Source organism: Rhamphochromis longiceps, linkage group LG7 (genome assembly GCF_057381845.1).
Source record: "Rhamphochromis longiceps isolate RC_006_pf linkage group LG7, R_longiceps_female_GT1.1, whole genome shotgun sequence".
NCBI lineage: Eukaryota > Metazoa > Chordata > Actinopteri > Cichliformes > Cichlidae > Rhamphochromis > Rhamphochromis longiceps.
The window spans coordinates 22,893,990-22,918,448 of record NC_140563.1 but is presented as its reverse complement, the minus strand read 5'-3'; the positions used below and the strand labels follow the sequence as shown (position 1 = coordinate 22,918,448).

The 24,459-nt window shown below is 41.3% G+C and overlaps 1 protein-coding gene across 7 annotated transcripts in view; it reads right to left on the bottom strand.

Annotated features, from left to right (window-relative positions):
* The window catches only part of LOC146665305 (transcription factor SOX-6-like), a 104,512-nt gene that overhangs the window by 20,108 nt on the left and 59,945 nt on the right, over positions 1–24,459 (bottom strand). For 4 of the 7 annotated variants that reach the window (XM_085412899.1, XM_085412900.1, XM_085412901.1 and 1 more), the window contains 8 exons: positions 23,121–23,293; positions 20,429–20,497; positions 11,826–11,946; positions 11,592–11,657; positions 10,799–10,878; positions 3,752–3,901; positions 2,428–2,605; positions 392–588 (listed from right to left, as the gene is read on the bottom strand). In XM_085412899.1, coding sequence (XP_085269025.1) covers positions 392–588; positions 2,428–2,605; positions 3,752–3,901; positions 10,799–10,878; positions 11,592–11,657; positions 11,826–11,946; positions 20,429–20,497; positions 23,121–23,293 — 1,034 coding nt within the window. The remainder of the gene's footprint in view (positions 1–391; positions 589–2,427; positions 2,606–3,751; positions 3,902–10,798; positions 10,879–11,591; positions 11,658–11,825; positions 11,947–20,428; positions 20,498–23,120; positions 23,294–24,459) is intronic. The other 3 variants (XM_085412903.1, XM_085412905.1, XM_085412904.1) reach the window with 3 other exon arrangements.

Below are 24,459 nucleotides of genomic sequence, written 5' to 3'. Positions count from 1 at the left end.
TTTGTTTGTACTCTGGATTCCTATTTTGTTTATTTCATTTATTGCATTAGCCAAAGACCGCTTTGTTTTTTTTTGTTGTTTTTTTTTGTTTTGTTTTTTTATATATATTTGTGTTGAATTAACAGTGCTGATTTTATAACCTCAAAATCTGAAAAGGTATGACTGGAATTGTAGCCAAAAGTATTGAGTATTTAAAAAGAACTGAAAAGTTTATTTAGTTATTTAGCAAATCTTTATGTTATTTATTTGACAGAGCCAAAATTTCTTTTTTAGAAGAAAAGTAATTGCTATGAAACTGCATTCAGTTCATGTAACTCTTTCAGACCTTATCAGTAAAACGTGTGTGTGCATCCTATTATGCATCCAGATGTGACCTGCATGTCCTTCTAACCTTGTTGCCGTTGTTGAGGTTCATGCTGCTGAGGGCAGATAGCTTTGCTTCCAGACTCTGGTGTCCTGGCTGCTGCTGCTGTTGGTGGAGCTGCTCCCTCTGGATCTGCTCCCTCATACTCCTGGCCTCTTGGATGGCCTTCATCACTGCATCCTGGTCCCCAAACAGTGCTGTGGAGTTGAGACTGGACAATATGTCTGCAGGTGGAGAACAGACGAGAGACAGTCGTATGTCACTTAGACTGGCAATACAGCATCGGGGACATGTTCGGGTAGCATAAAAATGAATTGCACACATTTAATACTCTTCTGGCTCTGATGTGAATAACCACTGAAAAGAAAAGGTTATGCCCTTTTTTGACACTTTGTGTAGGGAAAGGGATTTCCAATCAAGCATACATAAATAAACAGATAACTTTTATGAATATACCATATGTACAAATGTACTGGCCTACCTACAAATTGCCAACAAGAGCTGCTCAGTCATGGAAATCCATGCCGTGAAGTTCCCAGCTCACAGATTTTGTGCTGACGTTAATGTCAGAGGAGGTTTGGAGCTCTGCAGTTATTGAACAGGGACCCAAAAACCCAGATCTGTAATTTTACGTGGTCTGCCACTTCGTGGCTGAGTTACTGTGGTTCCTAAACACTAGCACTTTGCAATCATACCACTTATAGTTGATCGTCGAGTATCTAGGACTTAGAAAAATTCCCAAACTGGCTTGTTGCAATGGTGGCATCTTACACACATTACCACATGTGGCTAGGAGCTTGACTTTATAAACCTGTGGAAATAGGACTGAAAAGACCTGAATTCAAAGATTAAGAGGTGTGACCCAAGACTTTTGTCCATATAGTGCGCTCATATTTGATCCGTGCTATTACCCAGTGCTACAAATTTCTATTTGAACAAACCAGACTCCAAACTTTTTAGAACTCAGTTTAGTGCTTTTACTTTACTTCGTAAGATTCTACTGATACTAGAATAGAAAGTGTAAGTCCTTATAGTCAAACGTTCAGAAAGGCTGAATACAAATTCCCATTAAATAACATTTCAACTGTATAAACATGAGATTTCCAATCTTATATCAGCTCCAAATGTTGTTCAAGTTTTGTTCCAGGCCATTTGTGTCAAAACATGACTGAGCCTCCTCCCCCTTGTTTAAGCACCACGCTTCACACTTTTGAAGCCGATGCACATTTGAAGAATAAGAGGAAATAAATAAATAAAAGGATGCAAAGTTTCCGTCGCCCTCCTCATTTAATTAGCAGACAAGTAGGAAGCACTGTATGCTTGGGTGGCCGTTAAAATGGGCAAAAAATAACTTTGCAGGAACACAAGCGTCGCGTCCTCAAAGCCACTCCAGACAAGCTGGTGAAATTGTTTTCTGGGGGGATATAATGAGAGGCTTTAGATTGGCCTTAATAACAGATAGCAGAGGTAGGGGCATAAAAGGTCTAGTGCGGGCAGACAATGATGTGAGGAAGCTCTTAAAAACCAAATAACGTGTGCTGGGTTTCACTGCTTCCGCTGCCAGGGTTTTCATTGGGGCTAAATACAGGGCTTTGGACTCCTGTAAAATACAAACACACACACAAAACACACACATACACAGGTCTCCTCATGGGGTTTAGGTGTCTGCAGCCTATCAGGCACATGCGACGCTTCTTGGTTTGTCTGTGGGTGGCTGTGGGAGTGGGAGGTGTTTGGGTGGGTGATGTTTTTGTTTTTCCGGCTAAGTTGAAGGCAAGGTTTTTTTTTTTGCTCGACGTGTTTGCTTTGGGCGGATGTACACTGCAGATGTGAGCGATACATTCGTGCACAAATGCATATTAGTGTTGGTTTGTGTGTGAAAGAGAATCCATGAGCAAAAGTACATCAGTGTTTCGCCTCAGTGTTTTTTCTTTGCAGCATTTACTCTGTGTCATTGTAATTGTAGATGAGTGTAAGGATAGTGTTATTGAATGTTAATGAAATGTAGCAGTGCTAGTAGACTGGGTGGCCCACCCCAGCTAGCCCGTGGTGTTGTTACCTACCCAGGGAGGTGTTCCGGCCCATGCTGGGAATTGGGCTGGGGATGCGGCCTTTGCCCATGCCTGTGGGGCTGGTCTTGTTTCCAGAGAACAGACTCTGTGTTGGGGATGTCGGGGAGCGAAGAGGTTCAGCTGTCTTGGGTCTAGCTGAGAGGTTCAGTGGCTGTGTGGATCCTTCCTCCTGTTAATGAAACAGGTGCAGCATCCATTTATACAAAGTCCTTTCAACAGGAGCTAAATTACTAAATTAGGGTTAATAAAAAGGCTGTAAAGTAAGCGTTAGAAACTGATATAAAGCTGAGCAAACCTGCTGATGTTCTGCAGTGTTACTTGAAGAGCCTTTGGTGATCCTTAAGTTTTTGGCCTTTAATAAATGAATTCGACCGATCAGCTCTTTAAGCCTCCTTACTGCATATAAACAATGGTACATTTGTTTGTGTGATTTCTTATTTCTGATCAGATCTTCATGACCACACTAATCCACATAAAGAATTCTTGGAAAAGGAAAAATAGTAGCATAAAGTAAACTTCAGCACGCCAGCACAGTCTGACTGCGGCTGTTTTGTTGGCAGAAAACACTTAATGAACGTGGCTCTAATTTGGAGTTGAGCCGCAGCTGAGGAAGTTTTGAGAAGGGAAGGAGCACAGAACGAGCTTTCGCGTGGGGAAAGGGGGTAAGTTGAGATGCGGGTGGCGTGCTGAGGGTGGGATGAGTATGCGTGGGGTTTGCTATGGAGGATGAGGAGTTTGGAGGGCACGGCACTACTGTTTGAGTGCGGTGAGCTCCGACGCCGGTCTATTGTGACGCCGGTTGCAGCTGTGCCCCACACACACACATGGCTTCCATTACTGCCTCGTCACCGAGTAAAGATCAGGCGTACGCTGCCAAACAGCAGCCAGCGCCAGTGTCAGCTTGTGAGTGCACATGTGTTTGTGTGTGCATCAGCCTGTGACATTTAAATAAGCTGTTTCTAATTGACAGTGAAGAACACAGGGGCCAATGCACAGCTCATTGTTTCAACAAATTCCATATTTCCAGCTTTCACTTTTACTTTCAGTGACCATCAACATTATTATTACAACATTCGGAGCCCACTTTTTACTTCTTCTATTATGTTGTCTCCGAATTTATCACCATATTTCCCTGCACATACCCATAACATGAAAAGTCTAATTCACTATTGTAGCAAAAGTCAGCAAAGCCATTTACACATATTTAAATATAACATCATCAAGAGAACACACAAGAAGCTCTCGGTACATCTAGACCGGCTCTATTCTCTTGGCAGCGCGCACTCATTTAACAACATTTGAACAAAGTACCTACCTTAATCTGAGAGACAGGGCTGGATGCTCGCTTCTCGCTCTTGAGGGTGGAGGGAGAAAGAGGACTGGAGGAGTTGGGAGCTTGTGGGAGGGGAGCCATCTTGGCTGCTGGTGAGATCTGCATGCTTGCCAGCTGGGCGGCATACAGCTGCTGCAAAAAAAGGGAAGAAACCAGCAAAACCGACAGGCTATTAACATCGCGCGCCAGCAGCTAGTCAGTGGCTTTCCTCTTTCATTCTCTCTCCTCTTTTCTTTTTCATACACACGCACGCGCGCACACGCACGCACGCGCACACACACACACACACACCTTTGATCCTGTCAATTTCATTTATTTATTTATTTTGGTTTATCCTTTCCCTGGTACTGGCTGCATCCTTTGAGCCAAAGACACACTGTAGTTAGATGGAAACAGGCACGCACGCACACACACACACACACACGCACGCACACACACACACACACACACACACACACACACACACACACACACACACACACACACACACACACACACACACATCTACATCTGAAGTTGACAAGAGCATCCCACACAGATGTAAGATTTGTTTGAGGTATTATTTATCAAGGAGGGATTCCAGCAAATTATTTTTTTATGCTACATTATCTGCAGAACTTTTCTAACAGTTATTTTTTCAACAGATGCTTGGAGCAGCTTGCACATAGAGCAGCATCTTTCAGCTTTTAAATAGGAAACAAATGGTACCTATTCTGAAGTTAGGTTTAATAGCCTTGCTTCAGTTTTACTTGTAATAAAAGGTTGGTATTGTCCTGATGTTTCAATGTTTAGTCTTGGCTTTCTTAGCAGAGGAATAACAAGTCAAATAATGTAAAATGAGATTAGGAATATTATATGAGGAACTGCTTCATGGGTCTCTAACTAATCTTGTCACCTCTGGTTTGTTCTTGCATTAATGCTTCAGGCAATTTCTTTACTTACTTTAATCCAAAGCAAGACGACAGTGGCTAATCAGATTTAAGCAGGTGTTCATAGTTTACACCTTGGACCAGTGTTTCAATTGAAAAAATCCTTGAACATAGCAGAGAAATAAAAAAGAAAACCCTCAAAGTAAAAGCCTTTAGTGTTGGATGAAAACATTAAATGACAAAGGGGAAAAAAGGAGAACTGACTTTTCATCCAAGGTACTTAGCAAAAATCAAAGAGTCAAATACTCGGCCCACAGTCCAGGGTCTTCTAAATCAAAGCTAACTGGCCAGACAAACCACTGCCTGAAACCACTGTCAGCCCCTGTCTAAATGCATTGGAGTGTGAGTGCTGGAGTATCAAAGAGCCTGTCCTCAGGAAAACCACCCAGACGTGGCTGGCCTTCAGTAGATTCCCTCTTTTCTTTCTGACTTTTTTTTCTCTTTTTTGCTTTCCTCTCATTTTTCATTACTCTCACCTCATCTGTACTCCTCCCTCCTTCTACAGTTCTGTCTTTATTTTGTCCCGCTTTCTTTTGATCTCCCTTTGACTCTCTTCACTTGTCTTCTGACTCTTAGTTTAGGTCCAGAAATCATTTCTCATATCTTTCCACCCCATCTCCAGCTCTGTTTTTTTTCCCCTTTCTTTCTCTGTTTTTACCTTCTGCCCCTTCAGCCTAAATGACCCCCAGTGTTGTGAGATCTGATTTCCCTTCAGTCAAAACTGCAAAGCCTCCCGGGACCAGAGATCCAAAGTAAAGAAAGCACAATGGAGAAAGAGAGAGAAGGACAGAGTTTTGCAACGCAGACACACGAGACCACCGTCGCTTCACCGCCAAAGCGCCAGGCTCAGCAGTTGGGGCCAGAGAAATTGGCTGGCCCTCTCTCCACTTCTCTCAGAGCGATATTAAACACAAACAGAAGGGGCCTCGCCGCTGAAACAAAGCCCTGATGTCACGCCGCTTATTTTCCTTGGAAGGTACCGGGAGTGCTCGGTCCAACCCCTGGCGATATGAGATCCCTGTAAGAATGTGCCTTGAATGACTGGTGGTGAGGCCTCTCGCGTCAATCAAGCCGACCACAGAGTTACTTCTGGTGATGCCTGATATTCTTACAGCTCTAAGGGGAGCAGGGGCTGGGGCAGACACATGAGTCCTTGAGGTAAAACACACAGTTAGGATCTCACACCCATGTCTGCACAAACACACACACACGCAGTGCTTTTTTCCCCCACAAACACACCCACAGCTTTTGTGCTGCGAGCAGCGATTCTGTCAACGGTTACAAATATGAGGAGGGAACTGTTGAACAAACAACAGACTGACAATAAGAGCTTTTACCTAATTTTTTTTCTCTGCTTCTTCAAGACACTCAGAGATTGATTGTGTACTGGGGAAACCAATCTGCAGCGTAAACAACACCAACCAGAGTTCCTGAGATTCAGCCAACTCCCGAGGGAAGACAATGCTGCAATTTCCTAAATTGCAAATTGACAAAGAGGGCCTCGAAGTGTGTCTCAGCTGTCCAGACTATTTGACTCTTTGGATATCAGTGCCCATTTGACTAAAATCCAAATCATTAGTCTGTCACTCTTCACACACGTGATTATTAGCATTTTTGCTTTCTCTTTTTTTGGAGGGGGGCTACATCACTGTAATTCTTTAGAAAACAAAGAGAAGGTGATGATGTTTTGGGTGTCTGCACCTCTGTTTGGACTATCAGATCGTAGTCCACCAGCAGCCTCCTCCATGCTCAGACTGCTCTGTCCCATTAGGGCTGAGTGGAGACTCCCTTCAGCTGGCCTCTTTTAGTGTCCAGCTGCTATTGATCTCAGGAGTGCAAAAAACAAATGAGGTTTTGTCTTTTTTTCAGCAGGTTCGTTTGTGTGTGTGTGTGTGTGTGTGTGTGTGTGTGGGGGGGGGGGGGGGGGGGGGGGGGGGCATGAACTGCACTGACTATCACTGAGTCGGCCCGGACAGAGGGCAGACTCTAAATATTGCACTTTTGTGTTAAAAAAGATGGTAAAACAGATAGAAAGAGAGACGGGCTGCATAAAGACCTCTGGTTCTCGCTTTTATCAGTCTGTATCAAACATGTTTCTCGTGTATGACAGAGAAGGTCATTCACGCTTTATGTACAGTGTGTTGGCAGTCGGGCAGAAATCATTACCAGGGGCCACATAAGTTTCCTCACCTTTGTGTCCGTGCCTAACACTCACTAAGCATGGAGACACAAAGCTAGAGATGCTTATGATTTCAGCAAGAATGTCTGCTAAGCAACTGTATGTCCCTCGCATTAGCGGCACACAAAGAGGGCCTTTCTTCAGCAGAAATCTACTGTTGTGAAGGGTCTATTGCAATGCTCTGGAAACAATTGGATGGATCAAGTTCCCACGCCAATAGAATTGGTAGGTCAGTTCATGATGGGTCAAGGCTTGCTTAACAGCCTTTACCAGACAGCTTAGTAATGCAGATTTAGATGATTTATAAAGGTGTATAGATATAGATATACAATATAAAACTTTTCAGACGGCACTTTCTGATGGTGACTTTTCCTGTGTGAAATTATTCTTTCTGACCTTCAGTGCCAGCCAGCTGTTTGAATGAGGGCTACAGGGTTCAACTTTGAAACATCTGGAGCAGTCTGACTACAACATCTGTCTATCCTGAACTGAGCATCGATTTGGCATTACAAATGTTTGATGCCAGCTGGTGTGTTTTGACTACAGTATGTAGCAGAGGAGGTTGATAACACAGAACAAATACAATATCATTGTCTGTTTATGGTGCTAACACGATAATGCACAGTTTCCCTTTTTCACAGTTAAAGCTGCATCCAGACTAGAACTGATTTGCCTGTCGTGCAGTACTTTAAACCTGACAGCTGGTATCTGGCTACCCAGGTAACCCTCTAATGTATTTACTACAAGGTCACATGTTAATTAGTGGCATCCTGCGTTTTCAGTGGTGGTCGCTTCAGTCGCTTGCCTGCAAGTTTATCTACGGTCCCGCTCACTTCGCTGTGCCAGTAGTTATCTGTAGCCATTGTAGAGAAGTGCCGTTCGGTTTATATAGTCTCTGGTTGCTACGTCACTCCTGCAAATTTACTGAGACTATCTAAAATTAATAGAATAGGTAAGGCCTCAGTTTGTGGCCTGTCAGACATCACATCAATTTTACAGTAAATGTAAAATTGATTTGATGTGAAAGAGTAAAAGTAACTACTGTAACCAAAGATAGATTCATATTTTATATCCATACAGATTTTTAATGTATGCATCATCATCATCATAGGTGATGGTAGCAGTAACAGCTGCTCAAATGCAAATATGGATCGATCACAACAGGACAGATGAGCAACAAAATGTGTCAGCTGTCACTGCTGGATGATCATATGTTCACTGCATATTGAAATATTGAAAGCAATATGCTGCAATGTTGGGAAGAGCATCAGAAAGCTGCAGCTTATATACTGAACGCGAATACTGCAAATACACCCAGGTCTTGTAAAAATACTAACTGATATCATAACACTACGCAGGTCTTTTTGTACATTCTGCAGCCCACGTTACTGCCCCAAACGGTGCACCTTAAACATTTTATTGATGCAAATGGACTAACTAACAAGACAAGTACCATTATTAAATCTCATCATCAGGATTTCTTTTGACATTATTGTCAAAACAATATTCAAATATGCTGGAAACCAGCACTCCATCTCCTAAAAAATTCCTCAAATAATTGTTTTTTTCCCAGCCTAAATACTTCCTCAGTCTCGCTGCTTTTTTTCTTTTTTTCTTGGCAGTCTCTGACTTGTTTTCAACCGATGCCTTGATGAGAAACTTCCTCTTTCATTCAGATTGCTCTCTCTGCCTCTTATTCTCTGTGTCTCAGGCAGTGTCTAAACGTGAATGAGTTTGCGTCTCTGACATCACTCATCCTCTTACCTCTCACTCACCGTACAGCTCTTTTGATAATTTCAAAGCCAGGAGTGGAGCCAGGAGTGGAGCCTCCCGGCTCCGATCCCCTCAGCGCAGCACGGCGCTTTGCTAAGTCAATAGCGGCTAATGAGGGCCTCGATAAGCGAAAACCACAATACAAATTGAATAAACTGGGATAAGGATTCTTGTTATATCCAAAAGGCACGCTATGGTAACAACTGACATGATGAAGCAGTATTGTTTGCCAGTGAAAAAGCTCGTGAGGGCTTTTGTTTTTTCAGCTGACGGTAGGTAAAGCAGGAAGTGTTAATGATGTGTGATGTTATGTTGTGAAATTCCAAAGCATCTTTAGGGAGTCGAGGTTTTCTTCGTTTTTATTTCACTGATTTGCCCGCTCCCCTGGAAATGTGCTCTGTGATAACCATTATGGATAAGTGCTATTCTCAAAGCACATGTGTCAAGCAATAAAATATTTGATGAATTGTGTGGGCCAGGTGTTGTGCTGTTGGGTTGGGAATTCCTCTGTGATTCATCATAACAGCTTTTGTCTGCCACAGCTGACAAACAGCGGATAAGAGGGCTAGCATTTTGGCAACCTATGGAGCATCATCTTCAACCAATGTGTCACGTTGCTTTATTGAAAAAAAGAAATCAAATGTACAGGAACTCTATTAAAAGTATGAAGAAAGCTCCTGTTCCAGCTTCTGTTTGTATTTCAAGTTCTTTTAGAATAATGATTTGAGCTTGTATGGAATTTTTTTGGAGGTAGTTGCGAATTTTTTAGAGAATAAAAAAGGTGGGAATTATGGTTAGGTTTATGAAAAAGCAAAATCAGAAAACAAATAATGGCAGCAGACAAATTACTGTGGTTGCAGGTAATTCGTTTGCTTCATTTTTTTTAAGGTCAGGACCTACAAGCTGCACAGAGGACACCTCCAAGTGTGGCATTTCTCTCTTTCTCCCAGTTCTTTTGATAACAGTAGACCTTCTGTCTGCTTATTTAACTATGCAGCCATTGTACGTGAAGTTATCACTTCACATGCAAAGCATCTAGTTCTTTTCTATATTGTAGCTTTTGCCAGAGGCTCTTCCAAGGTTAGGTCTACCAGACACTCAACAAGTTGCACAATAGCCTTGGCTTCTTACTCATGACGTTCAAAACAGAAAAGATTTCAAGCTAGATATAGATTAATAGACTGCTGTGTTCTCTAAGACCGCAATTGATGGGAAGTATTAAATTTTTTTATTTTAATCAACATGTCATGTTATATTTTTTTCTCATTTGGAGTCTTTTTTAAATTTATCTTTTGGTGTTTTTCTTTCTGTTCTTTATTCCTTCTCACTAGACCCTCTCCTGGGTTAAAAGAGGAAACACACAAACAAGGCAGAGGTGTGTCATTCAATACACATCACAAGTGCATAAATGATTTACATATTTCACTCAAAACCCATCTGAATACCACCAGCCCCATTTCTAACCCATCCTAAATAACAGCAAATAGATTCATCTAAACTACTCAGCTAGTTCAATTTTTGCTCTCATCTCACCTGCTGCTTTTATGTACCTGTCAGTCAGCACTCTGGTATGTTCCCCTAAATGGCGAACAAACAGTCACCCTTTTTTTCTTTGTCTTTTTTTCCAGACGTCATACTTCTGCTGCAGTTGTTTAACTGATTTTTAATGCATTCACTTAAAGACTAGACACAGACTCTGTTCAGTGACTGAATTAAAAGAATTATTAGTGGCACTCTGAAAAAGTATACAGCACAAGTTGGACAAAAACATTTTAATCATGTCATGTCAAGTAAAGTCAGACCTTTGACAACAAAGGCAATAAGATGTTTGAGTCATCGCCAAGTGTGCGGGAGGTTTCACATAATAATACTATTATTAACTGAATCCAGGTGAAAATGAAGCATATCTTACAGAAAAACAGTCACACCCACCAACTTCCACACCCTCACTTTTCATCACTTCATTGTCAGACAGCCTGTTTCTGGTCTTGTTTCAAGTATGTGATCATTTTGTTCTGGTAAGCCATTACTCACGTGTTTTACACAGTTTTAATTTAGAGGAAAAATATCTCTCTATATTCCAAGTAGTATTAAATCACACACACACATTTTTGCTTGTTTGTTTTGATAAATTAGTTTGTGTCTTACCTGTAGTTGTAACGGGCTGAGTCCAGTCGCTGCTGCAGCTGCCATTGCAGATGGAATGAACTGCATTGGGTAATTCTCACCTGTTGAATAACCAAAACAACACATATTGTAGAGCGAGGTCGTGGGGGGTGTACTGCACAAGAACTAACCTGCTCTTTACCTTCAGTCAGGCCTCTCTGTCTCTTTCGCTCTGTCTCGCTCTTTGTCTCCTTCCTTACTCTTCTCATGTTTTTATTCATGCCAAATGAACCATGAAGGGTCACAGAAATTTTATTCAAAGGTTATTAACGCTTGCTGTCGGCACACTCGAGTGCTTGAGACCAGAGCGAGCAGAGTTCAAGTCCAGAGCTTCCTCATTGTGATGCACTCATAAATTCATATATGAGTATGTGTATAACCCCTACTGTTTGTCCTTAAAAGGCTTTCCATGTCCAAGCCTTTGTTGAAAACAGACCAATGTCAAAGGAGAGTATACAATAATAGCTTTTTAATCCCTTTCTTCATTTCTGCCTCTCTTTGCGGCCTCACGGGAGTGAATGCTCATGCAGTAGGAGTAATATTCGTATGACGGGTCAGTGCTGTACTGTGTCAGGCAAGCACCTGGAGGGATGTTTGCAAGAAAGGAATGTGCAAAAAAACTTGATGAAAGCAGGTGGTGCAGACAATCCAATGAAGTGCGGTGCATTTCTTTCTGTGGGCGACTTTAAGTGTTTTTTCTTGAGCCTGTTTGTGCAAAATCCTTACGGTCTGCCGAAACATGCAGTATGCATGCCCTTATTTAAGTGCAACGTACGTGATTTTTCTGAGTGCGTCGCCCTTATGTCTATATTGTTGGGTTGGTGTGCAAAAGGTGAAAACTCTTGGGAGAAAGAGACAGAGAGGGAAAGCGTGAAATTCCATGTTGCAATACATTGGATCTCTGCGCTAATTTTCAGAACATTCCTCACCTGACACATTTCATTAACATAGACTGGGATTCCACTGCGTGTGTGTGTGTGTTTGTGGTGGGGGTGGGGTGGGGTTATACCTGGCTTATAGGACATGCCTGGTGGGAAAAGGAAGCCTTGCTGTGCTGCGGCAGCTGCAGCCAGAGACCGCTGGTCGTGAGGAAACACTGGTATCATCAGAGGAGGCATATGACCCTGGACCTGGGAGAGAGAGACAAGAGATGAGAGATATCTGCCAACTGCTGTATCCATTAAATAATACTGACACACAGACACAGATTCACAGACAACAACAGCAAAAAAAAAGCTCCAAGATTTACCAAAAAACTCAAAGATTTGTAAAGAAGAATAAAAATCATGAGCAATGATAGAAAAGGCAGATGAGAAACGAGAAAATCGCAAATAAACAAGGTAAAGAGGTAGAAACAAAAGCAATAAAATAAAACAGAAAGTCAGCAGAGAGAAAGAAAGAATGATTTAAAATGAGAAATCACAAAGGAAGGTTATAGTGAGGAACGATAAAGATCAGGATGAAAGGAAGGGGAAGACAGGGAGAAGGGAAAAAACAATGCAGGCAATGACATGATCAACTGGTGCATCGAGTTGAAGAACAGAAGCCAAACAACAAATTAAGACGTATACTCTTAAGAGACAAGTGTAAAGATGCCAAGAAAAGGCCTTTAAAACAAGAGAGAGGTTAACAGCTGCCTTTCATGTCAGCTTGAAAGGCTCTTAAAATCTGTGGGTTTGACTAAGTCAAGACGCCGAGGGCTTGAACTGAAAAGAAACAAATCAAAGATGAGCCTGCGGGAATCTATTAGGGCTGACTGCGTTAAACCACCGGACGACCCCACTTTCTTTCCTTCTATCTCTTCCCTTTATCGCAGTCTTTTCTCTTTTTGCATTTTTTTCCTCTGGTTGCCTCTTCTTTTTCTTAAAAAAAATGCCCCCAAGGATTGTTTGTTCAAATGGCTTATTAAGAAATATAATTTCCCTCTTTATATCATTAATAGAGCTCTAGAAGTTACTGGATAACTAATGTTTCAAGTTTAAAAATAAAAATAAAAACAAAAACCCTTGAAAAGGAGAAAGGAAGAAAAGAAGGCAATGTCAAAAAGCCAAAAAGTCCATATTAGGGAGGTCAAAAATCAAAGTCAATCAAATAAATGTCTGATAATAACTAACTTTACTATTAATATTACTATATTTTCTTCTCTGTGATTGATTCCTCAATTAATCAACTTGTGAGGGAAAAAAATCTCAAAGTTTCTTGTCATTTCATGTCTGCTCTTCATTATTCTGGCTTTATCCTGTTTTCAACTTTTCTTTTGTGACTATGTTACACTTTCAGATAAATGTTTTTAGACACTTCCCTCCTCCTTCCATTTCCCTCCTCACTTCAATGCCCTCTACCTCCATTTGTCTCCTTTACTACCAATTCATTGACAACGCTGCCCTCTCCCCTCCCACTGACCTCCCAGGGAAGGTTCATCGCTGGAGCTCAAGCATACACAAGCAGCATGTCGCATGATTACTGTGCATATGTGCAGTGGGATTGCCTTGCTGAATTAGTTGAATAAGATGACCGTCTTATGCGCTGTTCGTGGTTAGTGTGTGGATGGATTGAAAGGCTTGAGGTAGAAAGGTTCAAAGTTCCATAGAGAAGGAAAGAATTATTTCTGAACTTACTGTGTTTGCTCAGGCGATTAATTGATCAACAGGAAGTACATGGACAGATTTTTTTTTATATATACCTGATTAATGCTGAAGAGCATTTTGCTCCTCAGAAATGCTCTCAGAATTCATGAGAATTTTCTGAGAAGAGTTCAAAACTCTTTTTTATCATTGTTAATTGGATATCAACTGGCTTTGGGCTATTGAGTAAACCAAATAGAAATACACTGCTTTGTCCATTCCATCCATCCTCTTCCCCTTATCCAATTCAGAGTCACATGGGTGACTGGAGCCTATCTCAAGTGCCACAGGAAAAGATGCAAGCTAGACTTCGGACCAGTCACCAGTCTGTCGCAGGACTAACACAGACAGACAGACAGGCAACAATTTGCACTCACATTTTCACCTACGGTCAATTTAAAATCACCAGTTGGTTTAAAAGTATATAATTGGTTTAAGAGCAGGCTTCTGCGCACCACTTCAGACAACTACATGGAACAGAGCCGTAGTGCAGCAGCCCTGGTTCAAGTCTGACCCGTGGCCCTTTTCTGTGTGTCTTCCCCTTCTCTCATCACTGTCCTGTCTATCTTCACCACTACACTGTATAATGAAGATAAAAATGCTCAAATGTGTGTGTCTCCACACATAGCCCTGCCAAAACAGAGCATGAGCCACCAACTTGCATGCTTGGTCTGGTATGTGTGGAGCTACAAGTGCCACCTGAGCAGCTCCTCTGACAGCACTGATAGGTCACACAGATAAAAAGCCTGATATCTCAGGAGGCAGTCATCACACACACAAGCAAACACACTTGTAGGTCAGTGTACTTTTGAGGCATTCCTATAAACACATGCAGGCAGACAAGAGGGCCGACGTCTTGTGACACAGACAAAAGAGAATGAAGAGAGAAGAAAAACAAGTCTGTGTGTCCGAATGGCTAAAAAAAGAAGGAAAAGAGTGAAGTTGGGGGGTGTAGGTTATAGAGTGGGACAAAATGCCCCCATTCATTGTATTCCTCTGGGAACACTGGGACTGACTGGGGCTGCTTCACTAGCGCAAACACACAAAGATCTCCTTTTACCAAGGGGGGGGGGGGGGGGGGGGGGGGAGGTTGGATGAATGGACTGGGGAAGGTGGTGCTGCAGGGGCCCCCCTCTGCTCAGCCACTAAGAAAACACGAGGTCCCCTTCCTCTAACTGCCCACCAGACACATCGACATACACACCTAGGCAACAAGGAACATGTGTACACACGCAGACACACACAGAATTAATGGTCCTCTTGTGTAAGGGCAGCAAGGTTAGGGGGCAATGAGTATGTATGTGGTCTGTCTGTACACTGATCTGTTTGAGAAACAGAGAAGACAAAGAAACATAGTTGCCTGATTGCAGCAGGTATGCACAAGTGGATTTGAACCAGTGCAACACTAAACTTGACATTCACAGCATCATCCACCGCTGCAAAGTATGCATGTAAAGTATGTAACCAACTGAAAAACATTAAGTCCTGAAGATTTTGGTGATGTTGCTCTTTGAGTCAACTTTAAAATGAACAAGGAAGAGCCAAATCAATATGTTTTTATTGTTATTTTTAAACTTAGGTTTAACATACTGCACATCATCTCACTACCGTTCTGTCAATATTTAATCTTACCTTATAAATATTGCAAAAATATTTCCACCACTGTCCAGTGCATCCCCAAAACAGGCTTAATGTGTAGAAAATTGCACACTGATGTTACTGCATAATACAATAACTGCAGGTTACTGCAATTACTGTAATTTCTGGCATCATTTGGGAAAATTTCCTGCAACAAAAGCTGCTATTCCAGGACTGCCAACAACTGCCTACAAATTAAATTAAAAGAGGATCGACTTATCAAAAAGGCATGCTTAAAGAAAGACAACACTTAGTTACAGCCAGCAAATATGGCTTCAGAGATGCAAAATAGCTTACACAGAGAATAAAACTATAAAAAAAACTGGGGGGAAAATACTCGCTGAAACACATAACCACACATATAACAAACTCTACAAGAAGCAAGTGCTACAGCACATGTACACACACACACAAACACACACGCACACAGTAATTAACCATAGGCCTCGAAGAATAGGAACGTTTTTGAGTTTGATTTAGAATGTGGAAACAGTTGTGATGGACCTCAAATCAGCACACAGCTCCCTTCAGAGACCAGGACCACAGTAAAGTGAAAGCACCCTAACCAGACTTGGGTCTAATTCTGGGCACTACTATATATTCTCATGGACAAGCTCCTAACCTAATTTTCCTGTAACATCTGAACGTGTTGCACCAGCTGAATAGGTTATAGGTATATTTACTATGAAAGCAAGTAGTTAGTGACTATGTCGAATATTTCTAATAGCTCCGTTTTCAGCCAACTAACAGTGTCACACTGTGGTTCTGGCTAATTCACTTCTGTGTCGGTATAGGACAGATAACTGTGGGGGTAAAGGCTGGACTTTAAAAATCCCGATTTATACTGAATGCAGTTTTAATCAAATGATTTAGTGTAACAAAAGTTTCACTAACATAACTGAGAGCTAACCAAGTGTGAAGCTCATCAGTGGCTATAGCTGGTTTTGGACAATGTTGTGCTTCATTTGGATTATCCAGCTGATATACAAACTCAAGTTAAGATTATACATTATGATTTATATATTACGAAAAGTAGCAATTTTGTTGATGATTTGTTAGCTATAGATACTTGAGGAGCTAATGGTGCATTACAAAGGACCAAATATCAGATCACAACGTGGTGCATCACTCCTTAAAACGAAAGCTGATCAGTAGCTAAGGTGGCCCTGAGAGGCCAAACGGACTGCAATTTAAGAAAACACCAGCAATAAGAAAAACGCTGCAAAAGCACACAAAACACAACCCAAATAGGAAAAAACGAGAACAGAAATAGGAAAAAACAGATTTCCAAAAGCACAAGGGAAGTGTTTCTGGGGAGACAATAACCCGACGGACCAGTTGCAGGAATCATGCTAAGAATTGCGCTGGGAGACACTTAAAAGAAGTGGAGGATCTATCGGTTTTGTGAGGAAAGAACAGATGAGCGGTAAGTATGTTAACCTAGCTATTAGCCTAAAAATCCGACATCAGTATCATATGAATCATGATAAAACACACCTACCATGTTTTGGGTTCCTGCAACTGGTCCGTCGGGTTATTGTCTCCCCAGAAACACTTCCCTTGTGCTTATGGAAATCTGTTTTTTCCTATTTCTGTTTTCATTTTTCTATTTCTGTTTTTTCCTATTTCCATTGTGTTTTGTGTGCTTTTGCAGCCTTTTTCTTATTGCTGGTGTTTTCTTAAGTTGCAGTCCGTTTGGCCTCTCAGGGCCACCGCATGATAGAGTTTTCCAAGGTCTTTTCATTACCACCTGGTTGTTGTGCATGCTTAAAAAAGGTTAGGGTATACACAACAGTTTTAAAGCTGTCCATAAACTGCCTTTTTGAGACAGGGTGTATCACGTGATAAATGCAGAAGTGGGGCTAACACAGTTTGGCCTCCAAGCCAAAATCACCACGAGAGCAGATTTTTTTTTCTTTCACTATCTTGTTACACCCACGTGAGCATAATGAAAACACACTATAATTAAAGGACACAGAATTACTGTATGCTGCTTATAGGATTTTTATTTAGGCGAACACACAGGTTAATAGATTGGAGGGAGGGCCACTGTAAAATCGGGAATTAGGCATTTTCCATAGCTGATGAGTCCAATCGACGTTATGGGCTTTCCATGGCTTTCCGAGTCATTGTGTCTGAAGCTGTATTTGCTGATGTAGGAGCTGCCTGTCTATCTAAGCCATTTCCTTGCTCCATTAGTTCTTATGCATGTGTGTGAGTGTGTGGATTATTGTGTTTGTGCCTGTTTGTGTTAAGGCAGGTTTAACACCCCGGCTATTTGCGATCTCACCTTACATCAGCACTTTATCGACAAGGGAAAAGCTTTAGGTGATTAAGAGCAGCAGTGATGAATGTAGAGAGGGGAAGATAAAATCTATTGTGATGCATAAATAATTACATCTGAAACTTATTTAGCTGTCACAGACTGCCAGTACTGTGTCAAAATCCTAAATTATGAACGGCGATCAAAACCATATCGTAGCTTGTAGTTCATCACTGTGTAAATAGAAGCCACATTTCAGCAGAGGGCAGCACACAGAAATCACGGCACAGGATAGAACAGAGTTGAAAATATGAAGCAAAAACAATAAGAAAGCAACACTCGGAGGCAAGATCTCAAAGAAAGAAAAGGAGGAGGAGGGGAGGCGAAGGAGGAGACAAGAGTTATAAATGAAGAACAGAGAGAGAGGGAGGAGGAGGAGGAGTGCGGCTTTGCAGTCATTAATTAGCCCGTTAGCTAGGGCCCAGGCGGTGCGGTTAGGGCCTGTGCCTTTGTGGGCCTGAAGGAAATGGGCCACATATGAGAGCCATTATAGGAACCGACTTAACAAAGACACATGCCTGTCAGCCACCAGGCTGGGCTGGGCCACTCTGCCCACGGCACACAAAGAGCCCGCCACCACTGTTTGTGTGTCTGTGTTTGTGTGTTGGTGTGAGCACGCGCACATGTGAGTGTGTGTGCGTGTGTGAGTTTTTGCACATGTGTGTATGTGCACATGTATGTATGTTTGACTGTGTATGTCCTAATGTAGATAATTTGATATCAAATGGCTATAATATTGTTATTGCATAAGTACCATGTGTGAGTTGTTATGCACGTGCAGGCATTTGATCTAATAACATCTGCTGTGTAACATATTTCTTCATACTTGTGTATATGACTCGGCGTGTGCAACCATATCAGAATGGGGCCTTCGGAAACGTTTCTTTAACCCGTGGACATCCCCCGCTGGCCCTCCACACCATTTAAAACCACATGACAGGAAACCTGGGTCACTTTGAACTATGCTCCCCCACCACACTAGCTGACAAACACACTGACACCATCCTGAAACAGAATCCAGAGAAGCAACAACAAGTTGCAGAAATGGAAGAGGGAAAAAAAGCAGTGGAAAACAGCTCCCACTGACTTTTCATTGTCTTCCATTCAGAAACCAGATACACATAAGTCACAGTTTTTCACAAGTCAGCGCTGATCTATAAAACTTTCAGAATCTATTAGGCGTCCAAAAAATAAATGCTAATTAATGACTGATGGTTGGTTGGATGAAGCAATAGATAGCATGAGCTGTTTGAAAGTAAACCCCATGCAGTTTCAACTTTTGCACTTTTCTAGCAGAAACTTTGTTTAGGTTCCTTATTTTTTCCATCTGGACGGCATCTAGTGTTTCAAATTAAGATATGAACAACAACTGGCACTTCTAAAAAGTGGTTTTACCACACTGAGCCCTATTCTTTCAGCTGAAACAGTAGCATTTGGTCAGCTCCTCAGAGTATTGGCCTGAGAGGAGCTCAGGTCTGGATTTGATAAGTGGAAACAGACCAGTGCACCGCCGCCTGTGTGTTTAAGGCCAACACACATCCGACACAGCGTAAACAGCCCGTACCCCAGTGACTAAACCCTGGAGCTTAGCCATAATAATTCTAACTCTCTGTACAGTAGATGCACCATGTGCTGCTTTCTGCGCTTGGTTTGTTTGCTGACAAATGCTATTGCCTTAAAAATAACTTAAATAACAATAAGATGCAGCACAATTTTTTCAGTGAAAACAAATGTTTTTTTTGTTGCATTCATTTTTGTATATTTATGAAAAAGCAGATTGCAGTAATTCTGGCCTTTTCAAATTCAATTCAACAAAGAAAATAAAAGTGAAATACACATTATGCCCTTTACAACAGATGGTTGCAAAGCTCCACATGATAACACTCTGCTCTCAAGAGCCATCTTCTGCATATCTCTTCATTCTAAAAAAAAAAAAAAACATGACACAGTATCCATGCTTCACAGTGTGGAACAGGATCAGAGTAGGAGCTGTTTTTTATGGTCTCACTCTCCCTTGGGGCTAAGAAGGCTAATGAAGTCCAATCCGAGCTTTATTAAGATCCAAGGGTGAGGCCTCATAATAAAAAGATGAAGAGGAAGACGACCAGGGGGGAAAGTAAACCCTCATTAACTATATCACACCTCAGGAGAGTAGGGAGATCCAAAGCTTGGGACCAACAGGGGGTCAAAAGTAGCACGGGATGGACGGATGGCAGAGGATTCAGATTGTGAGCCAACCACTTAAAAAAAATAAACCTGTTAAATTCCCATGTGACAGTCAGCCATGCTGAGCAAATTGATCAGCATTTGGTGCACAGCTGGTGGTAATTTCTTGGTGGGTATGTAGGTAAACAGTGAACACTTCACAAATCTCAGTGCATCAGATGGCTCACTGAAACAGATGTAGGAATAAGAGGAGAAGGAGAACACTGAAAAACTGAACAAGAAGCAGAAGCCAGAAAAGTGAGTTCACACATCTCCCTGCAGGTTTCTGTACACGCTCCACAGATGTTTATCCATTTATGTGCTTAATGGTTAAAAAACGTTACAGTTATCAGGAAATGCTGCAGAGAAAGAGAAAAGAGGAAGAGGATAAGCCTTGAGCACCTTTGGGTATCAATTGCTGAGTAATCAATGCAACAGTGAATGATCCAGCTATAACCAGGGCAATCACTGAGTCACCACTGTGTGTTTTATGTGTGTGTCTGAAGGCTTTTGGTGCTGCTTTCTTAACAGCAGGCAGAGCACAAAAGTAAAGGCCATGACCTCTTGTATTATTTCCGCTTTCCAATTCCACATGATAAGATGATCACGGAACTGCTTGGATAGACAATAATTAGATCATCTGCACAAAGGACAAAAGATAAGAAGTTCTTGGCATCCTCACAGAGATGGACAAGAAACAAAACAAGAGGAGTCTGCAGAGGGCAGGAGGAGTAAATGCAAAGAAAGGTCAAGACTGAAAAAAGGAAGTGTGTGTGTCTGGTTGTATATACGTAGATGTTTAAAGTGTGTTTGGCTACTAACCTGGATCTGTTGCTGAAGAATGTTTATCTTGTGCTGCTGCTGCAACAGCTGCTGCTGCTGTCTGGCAATCTGCACACACACACACACACACACACACACACACACACACACACACACACACACACACACACACACACACACAGAGCGGAAGAGTGAAAATGATGATAAGAGAAGAAGGATAATCTGTATTTCTGTACCGTGTTCATGTTTCTAAAATATTAAAGAACAAACAGTATGCATACAGTGTGTGTGTGTGTGTGTGTGTGTGTGTGTGTGTGTGTGTGTGTGTGTGTGTGTGTGTGTGTGTGTGTGTGTGTGTGTGTGTGTGTGTGTGTGTTTTAATTGGAAATGAAAGAAAAGCAATACAGGAAAATGTCCATAAATGGCTTGTCAGAAATGGTATGTTGCTCTTAGAAGTCATGGAAGTAAAAAATAAAAAATACAAGGGTTCAAGATGATGATGATGAAAAATGAATCCAAATCTCTTCCCTTTTATGTTATATCATGTTGATTTACACCGTCTTCTCGTGCCATTTTACATTTTAAGGTAAGTGCCTTACAATACTAAAAGGCAAAATTGTCATCTGGTACTCAAGATGATGATGAGGATGTATCTGTCCTCGACAGGTGGCAGACAAAGTGATTTGCTCTTGAAAACTCTCAGTGAGGTCAATCATGTCTCAAATGCAGTACAGTAAATCAAAAACAGGTAGAGAGACTCTGAGTTATGTGTCAGTTTGACCTCAGATTATTATCTCTAAAAAGCCTCGGCTGGTGTGATGGATGGTGCATCCAATCCAAGCAATTAGCAGTGCAGAAGGTTTATGAACAATTCTCTTAACTGACACTGAATCTGTGAGATTGGCATGTTTACTACATCAGCCAACAACACCCAATGTGCCTGTGGAAGCCTCCCCCCTCCCACACACACACACACATAAACAGGAGGGGTGATAATTTTCTCTGTTGTTGTTTTGATGTAAAATTCTCTAATGAAAAACATTCAATGTCAGATGTTAAAAGGCCAAGCATCATCTAGTGATTGACATCTGGGAGCGGCCACTCGTGAGAGGTTAAAGTCCTAAAAGGGACAGTACGTCCTCGACGTGATCCCGCCCATTCTGAACCAGAAAAGTAAAACAGCTGCCCCTCTTTTTTTTTTCCTTGAGAAGTCGTTTAGTATATTTATTCCGAAATGTAATTACAGGCTGCTGAATGGGAGGCGGCGCCCCATTTGCACACATGTCATATTTCATTAAAGGCAGATTTCTCGGGTTTGTCTGTAGGGCATTATCCTATCAAGTCTCAACAGCCAAATGACTGGCTGATATTGGAATCTGTCTTTCTCTTCGCACTCTCCACTTTGCCTGTTTCCTTTGTAAAGCTGTGAAAGGTGGAATGTGCTGTGATGGGAGGTGTGGACTTGTCCAAACAGAGCCTGTCATATGCCAACCTACAGTAACGTGTCGGCAAACAGTAAAAACAAAGAGCAGCTCACCTAAACACTTCTCTTCGTAGGCTCTCGCTTTCTTTCTCTGTCACACAATGTTTTCGTTTTTTTTTTTTAAATTGCCGTCTGGCACCCTAAGAGACGCTTTTGTTACAACTTTTGAAGGTGCAGTCAAAAGACATACAGATACACCTACACGCGTTTTGTTAGGGACATTTTGTTTTTCCTTTACAAGTTGGGTCTCCTTTGTGGCCATTATGTCAGTTATGATAACATTTTTACAATGCGACTTTGGAAAAAAGAAAAGCTTTGGAATTCGAGGAATTACAGCAAAAAATTACTAACTTGTTACTGGAAAATTATTAAATATCAGGGGGTTTTGTGTCGGATATTGTACACTTTCATAGGTTTAGGACCTTCACATTCAATAGATCAAACAGTTTAAGAGGAAGGCATTCACAAGAAGACAATGCTTTGTGTTAAGTCCTGTTGGCTTTCTAACCTCTGTAATTTGAAGTGTATCCAATAGTTGCTATAGGTTAATGTAACCTGGTAATGTTTAACATTTGGATTTAGTTATATGTGCTGTTCGCCCTGTTGGACTAATTTTCTGTTATTTTTAATAATGATAACCTCAAATTTCAGTATTTAGTTGAATGAACAAAATAATATAATACCTGAAAGGAATCAACAAAAAGGAATTACAGAATATTAAAAATGAACTGTTGACAGTTTAAAGCCCTGCCAATCATATACTCAATTTTGTATTTATTTATGTATGTCTTTATTTATTGATTGATATTTTTCATTTAGTCATTAGTTTGCTTCTAAATATGATGTATGCACAACCAGGGCTGTATCCAATTTCTTTTTTTTAAAAATGGGGTGGGGGGGGGACATTAAAGAGACACATCTCTTTAATGTTCCAGCTGTGGATCATTTTAATTAATTATATATTGCTTACTACAAAGTGCATTAAGTATGTGGAAATACTTAAGTACATTAGAATACTTGAGTAAGTGTTCTGGGGCCCTGGTGAAACTCCACCCCCACCCCCCTTCTAGATGCACCCCTGCATAAACACACAGGAATGAACTATGTGCGATTCATATCACCAAACCCTATTCATTATCCTGCACATAGACCAACACATGTACACTATTAATATTAATGTCTTTTTCTTCTTTCTTTTTACCCAACTCTCATTGTACAGCCCCAAACACATCCACGGACCCTTCCTACCTGCTCCTGCTGCTGCCTGGCCAGCTCCATCTGTTGTCTCTGCTTCTCCAGCTGCGAGGCGGCCATCTTTTTTTGCTCATCATGGGCGGCAAGAAGCTGCTCCCTCAGGCTGATCAACTGACCGATCATGGTGGAAAGCTGGCGCTCCTTCTCTTCCAGCGACTCTGGTGTACCTGGGCATGAAATTAGCAAGAGTAGCAATTCAAAGTTGATAACACTGCAAACTGGCTGGATGTTCATAAGAGGTGTTCAGATCCTGCTCAGCTGAGGCAGAAAAATTTATACAAAATCTCAAGTGATCAGTTAATATAAAAAAGACTGGGAGGAAATTTAACGAGTACAAAACAACTCATGAAGGTCATGACAATGTTTCATGTAGTTCTAACCAAAGAGCCATGACTGAAAATAAGTTTTCTTCTCTGGCTGAAAGCACCTTGAACATTTTTCATTTATACAAAATGTCCAAACCTAAGCATAGCCTACCCTCAATCACTCAGCCGTTGTTTGGCTAACACAAGCCCTTTACAAACTCTCATTCCTAAAACTCCTGCAAATTAGCAGGCTTGCAGTTATATCTTACTACTTATTATCTTCTATCTTGTCACTGCATGCCACCACTTAGCATCTGCTCCTGAGAACAATTAAATTACTTTGACTTAACCTTTTTAAAATAAGTAGCTGTTACAGCCCTTTGTCGGGTTTATGAGTTTGATACTCATGGGAGGTTTTTTGGGCATACTCCAATGAGAATGCTTTTTGTGTTCCACATTCCTCAGATCTTTTTTTAAACAAAAGAAACTGATGATTTGAACTTTTATCTTAGAACCACATGAATGAAGCAAACAAAATCCACTTTTAATTTTTCACTGGCATTTCCTCATGTGCTTTATTTTCAAAATCCTGATAAGTTATGTAAAAAAAAATCACATTGATCAACTGACCTACTGTCTGTTAACCAGTTTATTGGATGCTATAACTGCTTCTTCTTCTTTTTCTTTTTTTTACATAAGTATAAGTTTCTTTATAACTGCTGGCATATTTTAAACCTTATTCCAAACTTTGGAACACCCTGTCCTCCACTTCAAAGTTTGTCTGACTTTCAACTCTACTTTTAACCTACTGCTCATGACACCAAGCTCTCATGCGGTTCCCAGTCTTTCACAGTACCTCAAAAACTAGCAAGAGTTTCTCAAGGAGCAACACAAAACAATCCCTCTCAGAAATCCCATTAATAACATCTTTGGGGTGACATTAATAGAAAAAAGGATGGGTACATACAATTTGTCTTTAGTTGGTTGGGCTCTATTTGTAGGGAGTTGCCACAAGCACAAAGAGTGTT